At 37.3% G+C, this 20,313-nt stretch overlaps 1 protein-coding gene across 1 annotated transcript in view; it reads right to left on the bottom strand.

Annotated features, from left to right (window-relative positions):
- The window catches only part of ENTREP2 (endosomal transmembrane epsin interactor 2), a gene marked incomplete at its 3' end in the record, with an annotated part of 71,741 nt that overhangs the window by 23,281 nt on the left and 28,147 nt on the right, over positions 1 to 20,313 (bottom strand). Inside the window, exons 2-4 of the mRNA XM_079318058.1 lie at positions 18,714 to 18,770; positions 8,164 to 8,274; positions 3,325 to 3,456 (exon numbers count right to left, since the gene is read on the bottom strand). Coding sequence (XP_079174184.1) covers positions 3,325 to 3,456; positions 8,164 to 8,274; positions 18,714 to 18,770 — 300 coding nt within the window. The remainder of the gene's footprint in view (positions 1 to 3,324; positions 3,457 to 8,163; positions 8,275 to 18,713; positions 18,771 to 20,313) is intronic.

The raw sequence follows: 20,313 nt of genomic DNA, 5'->3' as shown, positions 1-20,313 counted from the left end.
CAGCTCTCTTTACAACACACTCACATTTTGCTGTCTGAATAGACTATTTTCCTGAGGAAATAAAAGATTTGTAGCCTTTGAGGTTCTTAAGTTCTTGGCAGTTAGTCAATGTACTGTGAGAGAAGCAAAATCAGCTTGCTGCTGTGTGGAAAGAACACTCTGTAAGCAGCAGCCCTGACACATGGATCTCAACATCCCCAGCCACCAGTGGCTAAAAGCAGCTCCACTCCTGCAATGCTGTGGAGAGGATTTGTTTTCTCCATGATTGACTTCAATTATAGTGCTTCATTTCCCATCCTACTGTATCCTGAAAAGAGATAATGAGCAGCAAAGCTTTTTCACCCATGAAATGAGTGTCAATGTACCTCTTTCATTCAAGGACAACAATCCTTTTAGCTCAAAATATAACTTCGGTTGTTCTCACTGCATATGTCTGGAAAAGCACTGGGAAAAACATTTGTTCTAATACAAGGAAGGCTCAAGAATTAATTCTGAGCCAAACAGGTCTGTTTTACTGTATTTTTAAGAAGAAGTGCACAGCTGCTACTTAAAAATAAACTCAAAAAGTTCTTCTCTGCTTGCACACAAGTTGGCATATCTTTCAACTCAGGTGTCATCATTGAACTTAGTAAAGGGGATATGATAGAGACTCCTGAAAGGCTAAGGTTCCATAACATAACTGGACAAGGATGGAACAAACAGATTGCAGTCATTCAAAGAGGCACCTTTTCAGCCCAGAGAGACATTTACAACCATATTCCCCCATTGTCCAAGCTAGGAACAGAAAAACACATGAGGAAGGAAAAGCAGCTCAACCATTCAGACTACAGGTATAGTATCTTATAATTCTAACCCTACCAATTCACCACCCTTGAGTGGGCTGAGACACCATTACAACAGTGAAATGGCAAAGTATTTTTGTCCATTTTGCTCTAACATATAATTTTGTGCTGAAATCCCACTATTCAACTAATCTCAGAAATCAGCACTTACAGATCAGTCAGCATTTGCAATCAACACTTGTATCTATAAATGTGTATTTGTGGGACCATACAAACTGCAGTGAGAGTTCCTTTGTCCCCATTAAAATGCTTGAGTAGTGTATTCAGGGCTTGAAATGAAGAAAGGAGGATAGTTATACAAAAAAGCACATAGAGATGTTTCATTGTAACAAACAACAACAATAACAACAAATTTAGAGATTTTTTCAAAGCAATTATAACCCCCCCACCCAATATCATACAAGGCACAGTTAACATGCACAGGACCAGGAGTCACTGCTGGTTTTCCTGGGCCTGGGGACAGGATCAGACAGGTGATGTGTGCTCTCAATTGTTCTGTTCACAGCACAGCTCCACAGCTGCTACCACCAAAACCCACAGATGCCTTAGTGGAAACACAAGTTTTTTACCCCACTTGTAAAAAAGAGGAGCATGAAGCCTGCATAATGAAGATGTATAATCTTAACTCTGGTTCTCTACATTTTCTCTCCCTCTGCCTCTTCAAACAGTGAATGCAATTGAGCTTTTGGTACTAAAACGTTTGTTTCTTTAAAATCACATTAATTATTAATTATAATTAAAGAGGGTGAGCCTATCACTGTCAGCTGTTACCTAATGAGCTGTAACTTTTTTTCTTATTAGTAGAATGCTGTTCTTAAACTTACAGCCAGGAATCAGAGGTAAGCTAAATAGAAAGCAAATGTAGAATTAAAATTGAAAAATATGTAAAAAACTTCCTGAAAAAGTTGTTTTCCTAACTTTCTTAGATGAAAAGTTTTGAACATAATTAAAATTGCACTCAGACTATACTCATGGGAACTCCTGTGTTTAAACCCATTTTCTTGTAGTGTAAGTTGATATGTCAATTCCCTTTATAAATGATTGAGTTATATCTTAGAAGAAATTAAATTTTGTGCATGTATACTGATTGCTGTATTGGTTAGAGCCCTTGTCTTGATTTTCAACATATGTCACTTCTACTCACATCATATGCTGACAGTGTCCTCCAAAGATAAACAGTTGTTTCCCTCTCATTAAAGTTTACCTTACTGACATATTTTCAGGAAGCAAACATATGCTCCCTCCATCTTTATTTTTATGGAATTAGCATGTCAGTTTTTCCTGAATGACAGGTTCATGTTTCTGCATCTGTCACACTTAGAGGAATGCCCTTCTCAGAAGTTACCTTCTTGTAATACATTTCACTGAAGATTGTTGTGTTTTGACCAGCAATGTCAAATTATTCTTCTTTTCCACTTACTAAACTCCTGCTACCCAATAGGTTTTTGCTCTGTTACCTTTATCATCCTCTTAAAACATGGGGCAGAGTTCTTACCTAATTTTGGGGCCATAAAAATATTTTAACTTCTGCCTCATCCTTATTACTTGGTGGTAGCTTTTTTTTTGCTTTTTCTTAAGAAGGCTGAAGAACATTTAGATATTTACCACATATTCTGTACAGGATTTCTACACATTCTGAATTTTAAAATATATCTTCAAACAATAGTAAAACTTTTATAGCTTTCTCAGGACTCACCCTATAATCTTCCTCCCTAAATCATTCTCATAATGAATTTTTCCTCTTTACTCCACTCTTTCTATTAGTTTTATTGAAATACATACTTAGAAATTGAGAGTTACAGATGCAGAGTTCTGCTGATCACGAAAGTAAACCTAGAATGAATCAATATCTGCCTTTGAGCCTAGGATTCTTTTTTTCTGAGCAGTTCTTTCATTGACTCCTTATTATTTTTCCAAACAACAGCATCAATGCCTTCCCATTTGGTGATAATGAAAAGAAGCAGTGATGGGAGCAATTACACTGAGCTCTAACCCACTTATACAATATTCTTAGTACTTGCTCTCTATTTTTCATCTGGGTAGTTGTAACACAAAATGCTGGATGATTTAAACTTCTTACAATGTTGCAGGGCAGTTTATGGGCACATTTCCCAAAATAACATCACTGCCTATGGTAGCAGCACATCAGGAAACACATCATCATCCTGCAGTACTCTGGGTTTCTTTGCAGTTTATCACATCAATAAACACCACCTTGGAACAGCAAAATTAAAGATACCTGTTCTTGCACCTTCCAGCATCAGTTACAGCCAGTTTTAACCTCTGTTTCTTGAGTAATCTTTAACACAACAGTTACACAAATGCTGATATTGTGATGAAGATGTTTTACACAAATGCTGATATTGTGATGAAGATGTTTTTGCACACAAGGGTGGATGAGGGCAGAGAACAGCAGCTGCTGCTCCCTTCATCACACACTGAGTCAAAACTGCAATAAACAGTTAATTCTTTGCTAACACACCTTTAGGGTCAGCCTCACTGCATTGCACTCCTGCAGAGGGTTCAGTTTCAGTGTTTCTCCCAGGTTACTGCAGCCTGAAGTTTGGTGCTGCATTTCACAGCAAACACAGACACCATCACTGTCGAATTTAATCTACGGAGAAAAGAAAAGGTCAGAAAATGTATAAATCAACAGAAACACACTTCCCCAAAAATGGTATTTACAGTTACAGTAGTGACTACTTAATGCAAAATTAAAATCCCTGTGCAGAACCCTTGGAATAGAATGTTTTCCACTGATTAACAGAAGTTATAAAAACACGTAAAATACAGAAAGAGGATTCAATGTCAAAGAGTGTTACCTTTTATGCCTCTTTTTGAAAAAAAAATTGCTTTCCAGGGGCAAGTGAAACCAGAGTAACTCAACTGAATAAACATAAAATCATACTCAATATGGGAGAACCAAAAATAACAGGAAAAGGTCAGAAAATACGTGAAGGAGTCATGACCACAAATCAGTCCTTTATTTCCCAAAGCAAAGATGGAAGCACAGTGGCTGGGTGGTGAGATCTGAACCACCCTGATTTTACTCTTTGCATCAAAAAAACCCCTAAAATTTCCAGACACAAATCCACAAAAAAATTCCTAATGCAAATATGCATTTTCTATTTTTAATTCCAATTCTCCCTAGGATGTTGCCAATTTCCTGAACAAAAACAGGCATCAGCATTCCTTCTGGAATTACCTTGCACAGCTTTATCCACAGAATCATTTCAACAGAATATTTACTTACTTCTTAGACCTCAAATAATGCTTAAATTGTTCACATGATTTTAAAAGCTCTATGTTAAATTACATGTATTTTTAGTACTACTTTTATCAGGCTTATGTACCACTCTCTCCTTACGTGTTGGTGACCAGGACAGCAGATGGAAGAGCAAAAATAAGAGTCAATTAAAAGAACATAATAAACCTTTCCAGATGAGGTACAGATGACTGAATGCTTGCTTACTGTGATGAAAGCATGCTCAGGGCAGGAGCTATCTCAGGGGATTTCAGCTCCTGGGACTCCAGATTGCCCTCTAGCCAGCACAATTTGTAAAAGGCTTTAGAAAAAATTGGGAATGTAAATTACACCATTTCCCATATTCTTCAAGGTAACACTGGAAGTAATTGTCTGTGGCAACTCAGAGACTGGTCATACTCTATGCCACAGACACTGCAAAGAAATAAAGAAAAAACATAGTTTGCACACCTTTATGATAGTTGTGGGTTTTACTTCTCATTAACATGCAATTTAACTACAAAGCAGCTTGAACAATTTCAGACTAGTTCTTTTCCTATTCCTGTAATCTTTTAATATTTTCTTTTGAAAGGTGAAAGATCTGATCAAAACCCAACTAAATGGTTTATGTTCAGCTGAACTCAGCTCATCAAGTTGATGTAAAATCAAAGCACTGAATGCCACTGGGCAAGTCTTGCTCCCAAAACTCTCTGGAAATGGTTCAGGGATTGAGGAATGCTGCTGAGGAAGTTTGGAACTTACAATTTGAGTTTAGAGCTGTGCCAAGGCCAGGGGCCAGAAGGCTACACCTGGATAATCAATATAGGCTTCAGCTGCTAAAAAGTTTCTGTATTGAGGAAAGTGGACTTCAGACAAAGCTTTCTGCTGCAAGATCATCTATTCTGATTCTTGCTGCCCTGTTCAATAAAGGACAGGCACTGACTCATGCCATCTATCTGGCATTTCAAATGTGAAACAGGTGTAACAAAAATAAGGCTCAAAAGCTCTTCCTTTAACTTAATTCTTAAAATGAGTTAAAAGCTAATAATTTACATGACAGTTCTTGCAAAACACAGGGCCATGTTAAGAATCACAGCATATTCAAAACCACCAAGATTCACTATCAGATTGGAAGCATATTATTTTAGAATTCTTATCAATTTGCCTAGTTGTGCACCTTTTCCTCCCAGGTTGGTGAAGTGACCTCTTTGCTGAGCTGTGTTTCTGCAATAAACCTGCATTGGCACAGGGAGAAGGGGTTGGGATCTCTCCTTCCAGCCACTGGAGTTTGCCAACTCAATTACATCAGCAGTGCCTCCAAAACTGTCTGTGTTTCAATCTCTTTTTGGCTGGCAGAGCTCAAGAATAAAGAATCATTCACTTCATCCCCTGCACACACCTCCATTCCGTGATATTTGTGTCCCACTTTGTGATTCTTACTCATGCCAGTCAGTACTCACAGTAGAGTTTATGTGTTTCCATATTTATGAAAGTTTCCCAGTACACACTCATCCAAACCATATTTAAAATTTCAAACTTCAGCCACAGCTGCCTATATCCATAAATTGTCTTGCAAGTTTATTTTGTTTTGTCAAAAAGCAGTACTGCTACTTCAAAAGTCAAAACCCATTAAATCCTGACTTCCATTTAGCAGAGAACCAAAAAAGGTAATGGCTTTCCAGATTTATTACAAATACATGCTCACACACTCACAGGCCTTATGTTACTTTTTTTCATGTGTATCAACTCATCAAATTATGTCAGGGGTGCTGAAAAGAAGCTTGTTTGCTTGTTTGGCTGCTAAGTGCACACACATTCTCCCCTAACAGGGCAAAATCAGAAGCAGTTAAAATGAAGCATGAGAGTTCCAAAGCTGGCAACAAGGCAGTGAAGCAGCAGAAAGCTCCACTGGTACCCTCAGGGGAAGGAATATACTTTATTTCAGTCAATTCCAGTACCTTATGCTGGGGGAAAGACAGGAGGATCCAATAAGGATAAAGTTGCATTGTAGGGAAATATCAAGACTAAAAGCTGAGACATAAGAACAAAACAGAATATATTCTTTTTCCTGGAATTTTAAAATTTGTTTTTCCATATGCACAGAACTGAGTTTAGTCCAGTGCAAAACAGAATACAAATAAACCTCAGTTCTGGATCTGGGCTGTGTCATTCAGCTCTTTGTGCACCTGCTCCAGTTTTCCTTGCTTTGTCTATCCAGCTAAAGGTAATTCAGGGGAAAGAAGAGTCTTCCTTTATGTGTTACTCTAACCACAGGCCAATTTCAGCTGTACAACTAAAAATTATAAGTAATCTTTCAATAGAGAGATTGACACTCTTGCTACTTCTCTGAATAATAATCACCTGCAAATTTGATTAAAACTACGGCATTTATTTTCTAAAAGAATAAGTGACTTACAAGACAGGTAAACTCAATAAAACCAAATACAGATGAAGAAATAAAATGTATTTTGACTTGTGCAGTAATAGAACATAAAATATATTAATTGCTCTACCCATACATTTTAAGAACAATTTTTAGAAACATTATTTGAAAAATAAATTCCTATATGGAAATGTTTCTCCTACACACATTATTGAACAGCTTGAGTGTGTAACTTCTCCATACACATCTGAATTACTGATTTAAAGCAGCAGCTACAGGATCTTCTGTAGCCAAACCTGCAGATTTTGGCTACAGGATCTGCAGCTAATTATGAGAAAAAAACTCCAATTAATTTTTCATAACAAGGCATTAAGGCTACTGCCCCTTTTTTTCCTCAGTGCTTTATGTTGCTAAGCTGCAGGATAAAGGCACAAACACCAACTTCACAAATTACACATTCAAAATGTTAACATATGGCAAACACATTTCATGTATTCACACAAAAATACATATTATGGAATCTACAATAAATCCCCAGTGTTTAAAGCAAAATAAGACCACTGTGTCTTACTTTTTTTCTTCAAATAACAAGTCTATATGTGAAACACTGCTGAATTTAAACTCCATAATACAGTAGATACTATTATCACTATTAATGCCATGCACTCACCATGAATGAGTCTGGCAGAAATACCAAAACTAAAACAGAATTTATTTTGAATTTTACTTTTTTTACTATACTGTGCTTGGAAATTTACTGGTTGAGTTATATGTGATGTTAACTATATTTCAAACCACATGTCTGCAAGGGCTGGATTTTGACTCCTAGAGCTGCATCCCCAGAGAGTACATTTGTGTCCTAGGAGGCAAGTAAAAAATTTAGGTTTGATAATGTACACCAGTCACATAGTGCAGGACTGCACAGATCTACAGCACTGAAGAGAACCATCTAAGGAATTAAAATTAAATATACACTTGGAACAAGCTGTTAAGAAACTGGGATTTTTCCTTTTTGAGAGAAAAATGGTAATAAAAGTAATTATATATGCTCAGCATAATACATTACCACCTTCTGAGTCAAATCCTGTGCTTAATCATCAAGCAGTGCTGTTCACTAGAGTGCATCCCTCCCAGAGGGTGGTGTGTGAGAACAGAACTCCAGAATCCCATGTATATGAGCCCTGCAACATGGCAATGCAATTTATTCAAGTGGAAATCCCCAGCCTGACTGAAATGGGATTTTGAGCAAAGAAAGCCTAAAGAATGAGGTCTGGGTAGAAGAAACTGTTGCTTTTTTGGGTTTTTTTGAGACAATTACAATATGATAAACAGTCACAATGAAATCAACTTGTCCTTACAGAGTACAATACCCTGTGGCAAAGCTACTCAGCATTTCATCATGCTCTGAAAATTTGAACACTTAATATTTAAACTCAAACATTTCAGTCATGAGTTTATTTCTGCAGACATCTTCACAAGTCGAAGTTAGAAAATATGCTAGAATTCAATTAACATTAGAATTCAATTAACATTAACACTTTAACTCAAACTTTTCCCAAAAATGTATTTTTTCATGCTGTAACACATATAGATTGCTCTACTAAATACCTACTGTTCTGGAAATTAAAGGAATGTGCATATAAAACCCTAATAGATGAAAAATAGAATCCTTGCCCTTGTTTTCCATCACTCACCAACTGACATCCTTCCAGGGACTTCACCAGCTGAGCATTCTGACAGGAGAGGATGGACCCGGCCAAGTTCAGCATCACACACACTGCAGAGAGCAGCATGAAAAAGGTTATCTGCAAAAAACCCCAAGCACCCTGTTACTGCTCACTTCAAGAGGCAAACAAGGAAAAAATCTAATTTAGATGTTTAAGAGCTTCCATCCTGTCACACAATTACATGGATGGCAACTTTTTGTGTATTTTAAAGAGAGTAAGGTACTTAATCTGACAGTGTCCTCGGTCTTGCACTGTAAGAGAAAGTGAAATCAAAACTAGACATGACTATTATATGTTTTCCTCCAGCCATTTCAAAATAATCCATTTATCTCCCACTTTTATCACACACTTTGAAAATTTAATGGGTTTTATTACCAGGCATTACTAAAAAGTAAGATTTGAAAAATGTTTTATTATAAACAGATGCAGTCTTGAAACAGTTTAAATCCGTTTGATGGTGATATGGGTAACTTTAAACAGGAAAAGTATTTGTGAATATCATATATCATGAGTGCCTACAAGATGAGGGAAAAGAGTGAATAAAATTCTGGATATATATAAAACTACTTGGTTTTTAAACAACAATTATCATTTAAGCAACATCCTCCATATCAACTACTCATGGTGTTGATTACTCCTTTTTTTCCCATCTCAAAATGTGACAAAACAATCATCAACCTGAATCCATCAGTTTAATTATAATTTTATTGCTTGAAATGTAAAAAATCCTGGCCCAGTCAGGGCAGACAAATCTCAACATATAGGGAATGGCAGAAGCAGTAAGAGGCAAGAACAAATGTGTGCTTGATATGTGGCCACCTTAAATATTCAGTGTTGACATTGCTATAACTCAACAGGAATGAGTGTATTATATGAAATTAGTAAGAAATTCTGTTGCATCTCTTTTTCATAAGCATGTTCACAGTTTACAGCCCTTCACTGTTCTCACAAGATGTTTTCTTTTGTTAGTGCATGTGCTAGAAATATTTTTGACAAGCTTAAATCCAAAATGGCTGAATATTTTTTTCTAATGCTTTTGGACAAATCCCCCTGTAACCTCCACAGTGTTAACCACAGGACAGAAGCTGTGTTACATATTTTAGTTGCCAGCTTCAGATCCTTCCAAGCATCACAGCTGACAACAAGGACTGTAACCTACACCAGGTTTATCTATCCTTGCAGTGCTTTCTCCATATCAGCATTCATTAATGAAGAAACCTCTATTGGAGTTTCCAAGGTAACCTCTTCCTCTTGTCACTGGCAAAACAAGAGGGAAGGACCCAGCACTGTGAAAATAATGAAACAGGCTCTTAGAATTCCTGTTCATCTCAGTGGGTCTGAGCATCACATTCTGTTTAGGAGCTGCATTTCAAAGTGGCACTCACCACATGATACCCCTGAAATTCTCTGTCACACTCGTCTTCCCAATTTTGCTATTTTATTCCTCACTCCTTAATGTCCCAGGCAAGGAACTACCTAACCTGGACATGGAGCTAAGTGGGAAATTCGTGTCCTTTGCAAGTCTTGAAACTACCTTGCCTCTTGTTGAGCACAAAGGTCCTAATAAAAGGAATTGACAAATTTCCAATCTCCTTCCTTAATGCTTCTCAGCTAAATACCACAAAAATCTTTCTAGTAGGACACAATTGGTACTCTGTTACCACAACTTCAGAGGTAAAGTTTACCACCATGCTGGAAGCCACAACAGAAAAAAGGAGGCACAAAAGAATCAACTACCACATTTACAGACATTAAAAAACATGTTCAGCGTGCTTAATTATTTTATCACAAATCTGTCTTTTCTAACACTGGCACAGGTGCAGCAGTAAAAACAAACACATCTGCAGCCCTTTGAGAGTGGCCATTGTGGCCAACATTACACTATGAAACACTGTAGATGAAGTTAGATATACATTATTTATGAAATCAAGTATGCCTGATTTCCACATTAAAATTTTCCTCAGATAAAGAGCTACCAAATATTTGCTCTGAGAGCTATGACATCTTAATGCTAGATTTAAAACCACAATATTGTGTTCTTCAACTTTCTAGTTTCAACATATAAACAAGCTAAAATATTCCTAAAAATCAGCAAGAAGCATTAATTACTAAGCTCCAAAAGTCACCAAGAACTAAATACATGAACAAGGAGCAAAGCCAATGGATTTATTATGACATGGTGGTAGCAGAACTAATTGGAGAAGTCAAAGCTTATATTCTACACAAAGAACTCTCTGAAAGAAATATTAATGGGACTTCCAATGCAAATGTTACTATAGTCCTAAACTAATTCTACAAAACTAAACAGTTAGGATGCAATGATTTAAAATTATATAACAATTCACTATGTGAGATCTCATCTTGCACAAGTGACCCAAATCAGCAACTCACTGCTGCATCAAGAACACAGTGAAAAGGAACTGCACACATTACAGTTGGAGAAATATTTGCTACTACAAGGACAAAGAGGTTTTTACATGCACAATAACTAAAGTCCTCCAAAAGAGATGTAAATATTTCACCACATGGAACCATATTTCTAAACACAACATTTTATTTCATTCCTCATACTTTCATTTTGGAGATGTATATGTAACAGGATTGCATTTTCATTGCTGGCATTTCAACCACTTCCCAGTGTGGTTTGCAGTGGTTTGATAATCAAGACATGAACACTTAGACAAAACATTAATTACCCTCTGTGCTGATGAAACATGACTCAACTCTCCTGTGCAGAGGACTTTGAATAAAACCAGCCATTGCCATGGTAAGTTGGGTTCTGTAAATCTGCCAATCCTCTGTACCTGCAATACTGTGTCTACGTGTTTTTTTCCTGTTAATTCCTGTCCTGCAGCTCCTGAAAGGTCAATCTCCTTGAATGAACTTTGGTTTACACTGAAATCATTTGCAGAAAGCAATATTTTTGAGACACTGTAGTTTGACACAAGGTACTACAGGCTTCTCTCCAAACCCATTAAATACATGTGGGTATATTCAATGACATTTAAAATATATTCCTTTTAACTCACATATTTCTCATTTGTGAAGCAGCAAGAATAGCCAGAGGTAAATGTGCTTGTCTCTGTAAACCACTATATAAGTAGATTAAAAACTTGCCCCAAGGTATTCTGCTCACAGAACTTTGTCTTACATGAACTGCAGACAGTAACTTTTATTGTTATTTGTGCTACAGAATTTATAGTTTCCCTGGCAGAAGTGCAGGAGGTTAAACACCAGAAGCAAACCTGAAAATTTATCACTACCAAGAGCTATGAAGAAGCGAGATCAGCAACTGTGCCAGGACTAAGTCAATGCAAGATTATCTGGGGTACACCAGAAACCACCTGTTGGATCAGCAAGATGCTGAATGCTCATTGCATATTATAGGTTTAAATAGAAAAAACATACAATTTTTAAAGGAGCCCATTTAAAAAACTTACTGAACAGAAATGGCATTCAAAGCAACACTTTTTTTAACAATGATTTTTTAAATAATAGTTTTATTTAGTCTGATTTTCATCACTGACAATTCCACTTATGCACCACTGCTCCCCTAAATAAAAAAATCCATGCACATGAAATTTAACTTAAGAGTTATTTTGAAAGAGAAAGAAATCAAACAGCCCTAACTTATTTTAATGCTACTCAAAATGTTGTCAATTTGAAATGCTTCAAAAACAACTGCTTCAGCTGCACAGCCAGGTGGAAAAAGAGCATTTGATCTACAGTGTGATAATAAAAATGTCAAATATAATGCTTCCTGAATAGAATTTTAACTACATGAGCCAGATCTAAAATTTGCAACTACCCCAGCCGTAGTAGTTTAATCTTCCTTCCAACACACTCTCCAAGGAAGTAAAAATTGAAACTTTTTAAAAATTAACAAATAAGACACTGTCTCAAAAATATTCCATGACAACAACAGCAGAACAGGAAAAGAAAGCTGATGTTTAGGGTCTTGGGACATTTGGAAAGACAGCATTTTTCTAAATCAGCTTTATATACAACAATCTATATTTAAACAAAACTGTTAGATAAATAAAAATGAATACACTTTTTTCAACAACATGAGTAGTCTAATAACTTTTAAGAAATTCCATGTAAGACTGAATTTATACTTCCATTACAACTGCTTAATGGGTTTCATCCACCTAAACAATACACTACTTTTTGCAAGTGTCACATTGCAGGAAGGATTCACCTCCATGCACATGTCAGTGAAATGTTACTCCATATAAATTAACCTTCCATAACATCTGTAGCAGGATTCCCTGAGGAAATAAAGGCTGGTGTTGTCCTGCTGACAAGGACAGGCATCAAAAGCTCTGTGAGCAGCTCTTCCTGGCAGAAATGTAATGAGACACAAGCAGGAGATAAAGGTCACACACTGATATTTTGCATCTGTCTTTCCCCACATATTAATGGCAATTAACTACTCACTTGCAATTATTCTCATTAATTAACAGCAGCGTGGTCTCTCTGAGCCCTTGCACACCAGAATTCTGAGTTTCATTCCTGAGGAGGAAAATTCTGCCAGGTGAGCAGGGTCAGGAGCCACAACTGCTGATCATCTGAGCAAAAGCATTTTCAGTATCAGCTTCTGAGGGAAGGCTTCAACATGCACAGCAGCTCTTCCAATTTGATTGTAATGCAAACTCACTCTAGTTTTGGCCATTTCAAGAAAAACTGCACACACATCTCCAAGAAAGACTCATGTGAATAATTTGATGGAGATCCATCATTAAATGAAGATTCCAAAGACCTTTCCTCATATATCTGAAGCAGAACCTCATCCATAATGCTGTTGGAGGATTTATGGTATCTGCAGTATCACACAATGTCTAGCTTAGGATATAAACTGTGATTTATCTGGCAAACAAATCCCACTGAAATCAAAGTATTTTTCTTCAACAAGCACAGGATAATAATTAGATTCTCTTTGGGTAACAGTGTATTTCCTTCCATCAGCCACACAAATAAAATTAAAATCACATGAGTTTTGATTTGAGTATATGAGTCAAAAAGTGAGGTATCAGTTCTCAACTCCATCACACCTCAAAATATTTATATTAGTTCTTACAAATATTTATTCTACTTTTAAAAACATTTCAAATGCAGCTCATCTTGTCTTGAATAAATTTCTGAAGCTAGTGTTTCCTCATTATTTGAAAACAAAATACAAAGTTTAACAAATAGCTCCCATGTTGCCCAACTACCCAGCCCCAGTGATATGTGACACAAGATTAATTTACCAAGGAGGAAGAAGAAATGCTGAAGCAAACCAGACTCACACCAAGAAAAAGCTGAAGAAATTAGATTGTGCACAGGCTGCCAAGAGCTCCAGGAGCAGATGGGATGCAGCCTGCATTTCTAAAAGAAGGAGCAGATGAGATGAAAGAACCATCAGATATATTTAGAAAGCGTGTGAGAAGAAGGGAATTGGTGATGGGCTGAGGAGGGTGGAGGCAGCACCCACAGCACATTCTTCACCCCAGCAGCAGCATTGGGATGGAGCTGTGCAGCTCCCAGGGCAGGAATGCACCACAGGAGCAGCTGGGGAAGAGCAGGGACTGCTCCAGGGCAATTATCAACTGCTCGTTTGGGAAGGGGCAAGTGTTATGCCCCAGCAGGATTTGCCTGCTCTTCAGAAAAAGCTGCCTGTGGTCTTTTTAAACTCTGCCACTGGGGATAGCTGATTAGCACAGGATGCCCAGCAGAGGAGCCCAGACTCTCACATGAGTGGCAGCTGGCCCAGGAACAGGCAAAAAACAGCTTTGGCCAAAAGGGTACCAGGGAGATGCAGGCAGAGACCAAGGCAAGGGGAAGCTTTAAGAAGTGTCAAGCTATAAAAGAGGACTTAGAATGTTCATTCTAAAGAGATGCTTCACCCTGTGACATCTTTTCTCCAGCACTGCAAAGATTCCCCTGATTCACTTGTTCTGTTTCCATCTCAAGTGTTCTTTCTCACCCAGTTCACAACTTTACTGGGTCATTTTCCATTTTTTCCCCTCTTCCTCTTCTGTCAGGTCTATTCTAATGAAAGGGCAATGGGGGTAGTTTTTTCTGACAGTTTTTTCATGATATTAAAGAAGAAAGGAATCAGCAGTGTAAGCTAAAATAAACTTTAAAAAAACTGATGTAACATGGAACACAGTTATCACTGAAGACACTAACCTGATTTCTCTATCCTGTCTCCCAGATTTTAGCCATGCTGCAATAGTGTGCAGAGACAGCCTACATTTTCTTCACTGAAATCATTCAGAACTAAGATACAAATCTATTGCAATTCAGTTATTTATGGTACTTGTGGCACTGAATCTCTGAAATATCCAAGATCTTCTTGCAGGATTTCTTATTGACATGGTCTGGGTTCACTTCTTTCTGGTCATCTAGGTCCTGTTCTTCTCAAATCTTTTGATGTCTATCTTCCTCATGTTGCCAGACTCACATTTCAATTCTTCCTTCCTGTCCCAGTCCTACACATTCTCTTCCTCTTGATTTAGCATTCAGCTCCCCTGAATTTGGGTTAGTTTCCTTCTATGCTCCCAGAAAAGAGGTCAGAGAAAACCACTCTGCTCTCAATTCCAAAGCCTGGGTTCACATCAGCCCTGAGCAATATTTACAGCTAAATAAAGAGAAGAGCTACTTTTTGAGCCAGCACTGGATCTGCTTTCCAAACAGAAGTTTTTGCAGCCTCCCAAGTTGTTTTGAAAGCAGCAACACCCAGAATTTAACCCCTGCCCAGTTCATCAGAAACTGAAAGACACAGGTATGTAAGATGCATTTGTTCTCACTCAGTGTTTTGTTCACCTTCAAAATGATGCTCCAGCCTCAAAGACAAGTGTTTGTCTCATAGCAGGGTTCCTAGGGAATATTTTGATCAAGGAACTCCAAGGGCATTCATGCTGGAATGGTGCTGCAGGGTGATGAAGGGCTGTGTTGAGGCACAGGGATGTTGTGCAGCTCCTCTCAGCATCACACGGGTACCAAAGGCAGCAGGGGCACTGAGGGGATGGATGGAGCCCCACACTCTGCTGATCCCCACACTGTGCATTCATTCCCTGGCTTTTCTCCTAACTAACCTGTGTATGCTGACACTCTCCACTACATAGATTGATTTCAAATTATTTGTAATTTCCTTTTTCAACGTTGATATTTTTCTAACGACTTTTACAGAAAAAAGGAAAAACATCCAAGCCTGAATTTCAACTAATTCAAGTTTTTCACTGGAATTCTAGAAAGATAATCTCTAATTTTGCAACAAAACCTGACCCAAGATGAATACTTTATTTAAAAGTCCATTTTTGTATTTAACTGAGTCTCACTGTGGGTGCAGCCTGAGACTTTGCACAGCAGCCATTAGGGTGACTTCTCTTATTTTTTTAAATGAAGAAAATCCCATGTGCTTATGAAAAACGAAAAAGGCTTGAAACAATGGATCATTTGAAGGGACAACACACTGAGTTATACACACACTGATTTGTGTGTTCACTGGTGCACAGAACTGGATCTGGAATGCACATTTCATAGTAAATGCTTTTAAGTAGCTATTCTGAATAATCAATATCATTTATTGATAAGCAATATTACCTTGTGCTCACTGACATTCACAGACACCCCATATTTCTGTTCATTGAAAAAAAAAAAAAAAAAGTTTTCAGTTTATTTTAAAAACCTTCAGTTAGAAATGTAAAAACATTTTTCTGGGGTCACCCAAATGCCAGATGGCAACAGAGAAGCTTTCAACTCAATTCTGAGGCTGAATTAATCTCCTTAGCACAAATAGATTTGCAATTACCATAGATTAGATTGTAACAGAAAAATAATCTGACTGCACAATTTAAAGTTTTTTTCAAGGTTATTCAGCCTCAGGAGCTCCACAAGCTCTCTCTCAATTTTCAAACACTTCAATAAACCATGAGGAAACAAATTCCTACTTTAACATTGCATTTTAACACTAAGCAGTGGTAGTGACACAGACAACACTTAGTTTCTAAAAAAGGATCTCTTGAGAGATTTTACAAATGTGCTACCAATACTCTGAGGCTTCAAAATGAAAATATGGAAAGTTTTATGAGGTAAAACCTGGAATATACAGCAAGTACTGTTCAAAATCAATGTGTGAGCAATTTAAAAATCTCCTTTGCCTGAATATTTCCTCTGGTAAATGTAAATACAGGTTTGATAACAGACACTGATTCCTTGCACGTATAAAGCATTTTAGCAATAAGCAACTGATCTCTAGGTGGTGACCAAGAAAATTCAGATAAACTAACAAAAAAATTTCCAGACAATTAAGAATTGCAAAGACATTTTAGCAGAACTTCTAAATTTACATACATTAATATTACAAATGTACTTAGTAAATACACATTTGTCTTTAGTTCATGCATGTTTGTAAATCTTTGACTGAATACAGAATACAAAACAGCATTCATACTAATAGCTTATAAATACACAACTACTCCCAGTTTTGACTTTGGAACCAAAGTGTTAAACTATGCAACAACACTCTAATTTCTACACCAATTCTACATAATGCACTTCTAGTATGACACAGCCAGAAATTAATGGTTGATAAACTACCTCTGTTTAATGCTTCTTCAACTTTCTCTTTTTTTCTTGCAGAAAATAACACATTTGCAAAAAAAAAGACACTGCATCTGTGGAAAAATGATTTACAGGATGCAAAGTGCATCCAGCAGTGTGAGGGGCTGACCTTCCCTGCAGGAAAGCATCACACAACCACCCATTCACTGCCCCTTGCAGCAGGTTGAAAGAGAATTAGAAAAGCCCAAGTGAAAAAAAACTTGTGGATGGAGATAAAGATAGTTTAATAAGCAAAGGAAAGAGGAAGGAAAAAGCCAAAGCAAATTTTGCTGTGTGAGAAAACCAGAAAGGCTTGATATTGCTCAAGTGCTCCACAGAAATAGTCAAAACACTGGTTATTATAAACCAGTTTTAGTCACAAATCCAAGATATGCAGAAAACTGGCACCTTAAAATATTATCACAGTTTCACCAGTTTTCAGGACGTCACAGATGGTGCATGGTTTAATTTTATATAACTTTATTCATAGCTTCAAATGATAAAGCTATTTATTTATCTGCTATCACTCTTGGCAATGCCAGATTTTGTATCAAAAAAAAAAGACATGTATTACAATCCATTATCTAGCTGCTTATAATACTATAAAATAGGTTAAAAGGCAATTATTGACCATATGTATTTGGCATAGGTATTGTATAAACAGACCAGGAGAAACATGGCTCATCAGCATGTTGGTGGTACTTTGTGCTGGGAGTTGTAAAATTATAAATTATTGATTGCTAAACAGAACAGTCACCCTGCACACGTGGGGTCCAACTGCCCAAAGGTATTTACACCTCAGCAAGGAAATCAGGACATTATGAAGCCACTGTAAAACCCACTACACAGGTAAATCACACACAGAAGGGAAAACACCATCCCTGTCTGCATTCCCCAGCTGATTATAGCATCACCTCCAAGGGCCAAGCAGATCAGGATCTAACCCAAGACCATTAAGCTTAATGGTGGAAATAAATAATTTCCTAGAGCAGATTTCAGGAAGATGAGCTGCTCTCCAAGGAGTAATGTTACCATTACTGTTTCCTCCCTTTTTTTCTTTATTCCCTTCAATTACACTGACCATCACTGCCTATTTACATTTCACTCAATGAGCCAATATTAGAAAGCCCAGCTGAATTTACAACATGCAAGTGAGTGCTCAGGAATCAGAGAAGCCAAGTCTCAACAGCCCTGGATAACATGAAAATTATTTATTCAATTATGTGAGCTCTATGCCTACTGTCTGAGTTCATAACACCGAAAGATACACCTGAAGTTCTAATTAGGCTTTTTCTAATTATTACACGACTTTAAATTTCACATTTCCCACTTTATTCTTTATTCTGAGGATGATCTTTAGTACTATATTACAAATGTTTCATGTTACTCTGTTACACACACATGGTTTCAAAGGCAATGTTTGCCTGCTAACACATCCTTATTGACACAGTCATCACTTGTTTTTAATAAGACTGATTTCCATCTAATACTGCTTTACATTAATAAGCTAACTGAAACTCTATTAGCATGCACACAGAAAGAATGGATTACTATTCATCATTGAGTAACTACATGAATCTCACAACAGAAATAATAATGTAGCTGGAAATCTGCCTGCAGATTTAGAAAAACAACTACTAATTCAGAAAGGGCTTTTTTCCATCCAGATACCTGCTAAAAACATTGCTCTGCAGTGCATTTTTTGGCAAATTAGGTTAAATGCAAAGGTACAAGCAGAGCAATAATCTGTTTGTGAGACAGCAGAAAAATATTATTTTCACTCAGGTAGTTTATATGTCACAACTTCAAATGCCTTTCAATTTTTTTACTAAGTGTTCATAAACATCAGGACACACAACAGCACTGCAAATCATCCCCACAGACTATCAGGCTTCCCTATAAAGACAAAAGCACTGGGAGTTTCTCACCACAAGGGACAGGGGCCTCTTCCATGAAACAACACCAATGAGTCCTGACAGCAGCACCTGGAACAGAGAGCAGAGTTACTGAAGGGGCACCATGGTCACACCATGTCATTAAAACATGGAGGAAACAGGATGTGCTTAAAACACAGTCATGATATGTATTTCCAGAATGATGGAAAGAAAATGTTAAAAATAAAATGCTGTCCTTTGATTGTCAATAAAAAAGAAACAGAGCTAGTACTAAGATTTTAAACAAATTTCAATCCAGCTGCCAGATTCACTCCGTTCCGATCAGATCACAAGAAGTCATTAAAATATTTCTTCTCTCCCAGACCCAAATGTTATCAACACTAAAGGAGAATAAATGCTTAGGGCAAATGTCCTTGTGGTATCATAGCACAATTGAAAAGTAGCTAAGAAAATAGGAGAAGTGACAGAGCAATCATAAAATCATCCAGGTATCCAGATAAATTAGCAAAAGGGTTTTGTGTTCTGTTTCACCCACTCAAATAACCTCCCCATTTGATCTTATGTTTGAAAGAGGACCCATACATTCATTAAAACTTGGATTTAGCATACAGACACATTACTCTCTATACTATAAACCAAAAGCAAACAGGATTCAGACCTTTATACATTTAAGCTAATCTTAAGTGTTTTAAAACAACATGCAAGTTACAGCTGAGATGCTGTAAGCCTTACATGCAGTGAAAAATCTAGAAAGAAACAAGAAAAGGAGTGAGTGATATCAACCCTGGTGTGGGAGAAAAAGTAGTGGAGAGGAACCTTTTAATTACAACATTAAACTACAAAAACAGTAAATTAAATGCAGAGAAAAGAATGCACAAGGTATTTATTTCAAATGTCCACAGTGTCACTCTTTCACCTCAGCTCCTGCAAAGAATCTGTGTAACAATAACTTTTATACTTAGCTAGTCACCATTCCCACTCCATCCTGCTTTCCTAACAATGTTTCAGGTGTAAAAATAGTAGAGCATGACAAACAGAGCTGCCTCTATGTCCAGCCAGTGCAGAATGGAAACACTCCAGGCCAGGGGTGTTTGGAGTCAATGTGGGAGAAGGAGCTCTTGGCTCTCTGCAGCTGTGGAGTGCCCAGTTTAAGCTCTCACAAAGTCTCTGTGGACACTCACACTGTGAGAATGCTTCAAGCATATTTCACAACCTGACAATACCCACAGCTGCAGCAGCTGCTGAAAGCACTATTCAGAAAGACAACATGTGGAAAATGAACCTGTTGGTATTTTCTTTGGTAGCTATGCCATTAAAAAAGACCCATCAAATGAGGTTTTTTAGTAAAATCTCAGTGTTAGTTTCTAATGCAACAGCTGAGAGATGAATGCACAGTAAAAATGAACCAAGACCAGGATATGGATATCAAGGACTGTCCTTATAATGCCTCCATGCAAATGTGCATAGTTTGTATTCCACAGCATTTCCTACAGCAGAGAAGTTACACACTTCTGGATGGTGGCCAAGTGAAGGAAAAGCAGAGAATTCCATCTTTGCAGTTAATTAAATGTGCTCACACAGCTATGTTAGCTTATTATTACTGTATGATAACTTGGCTCTGGGCTGATAATCC

Source organism: Erithacus rubecula (assembly GCF_903797595.1).
Source record: "Erithacus rubecula genome assembly, chromosome: 14".
Classification (NCBI taxonomy): domain Eukaryota; kingdom Metazoa; phylum Chordata; class Aves; order Passeriformes; family Muscicapidae; genus Erithacus; species Erithacus rubecula.
This window is presented reverse-complemented; position numbering and strand designations above follow the sequence as displayed.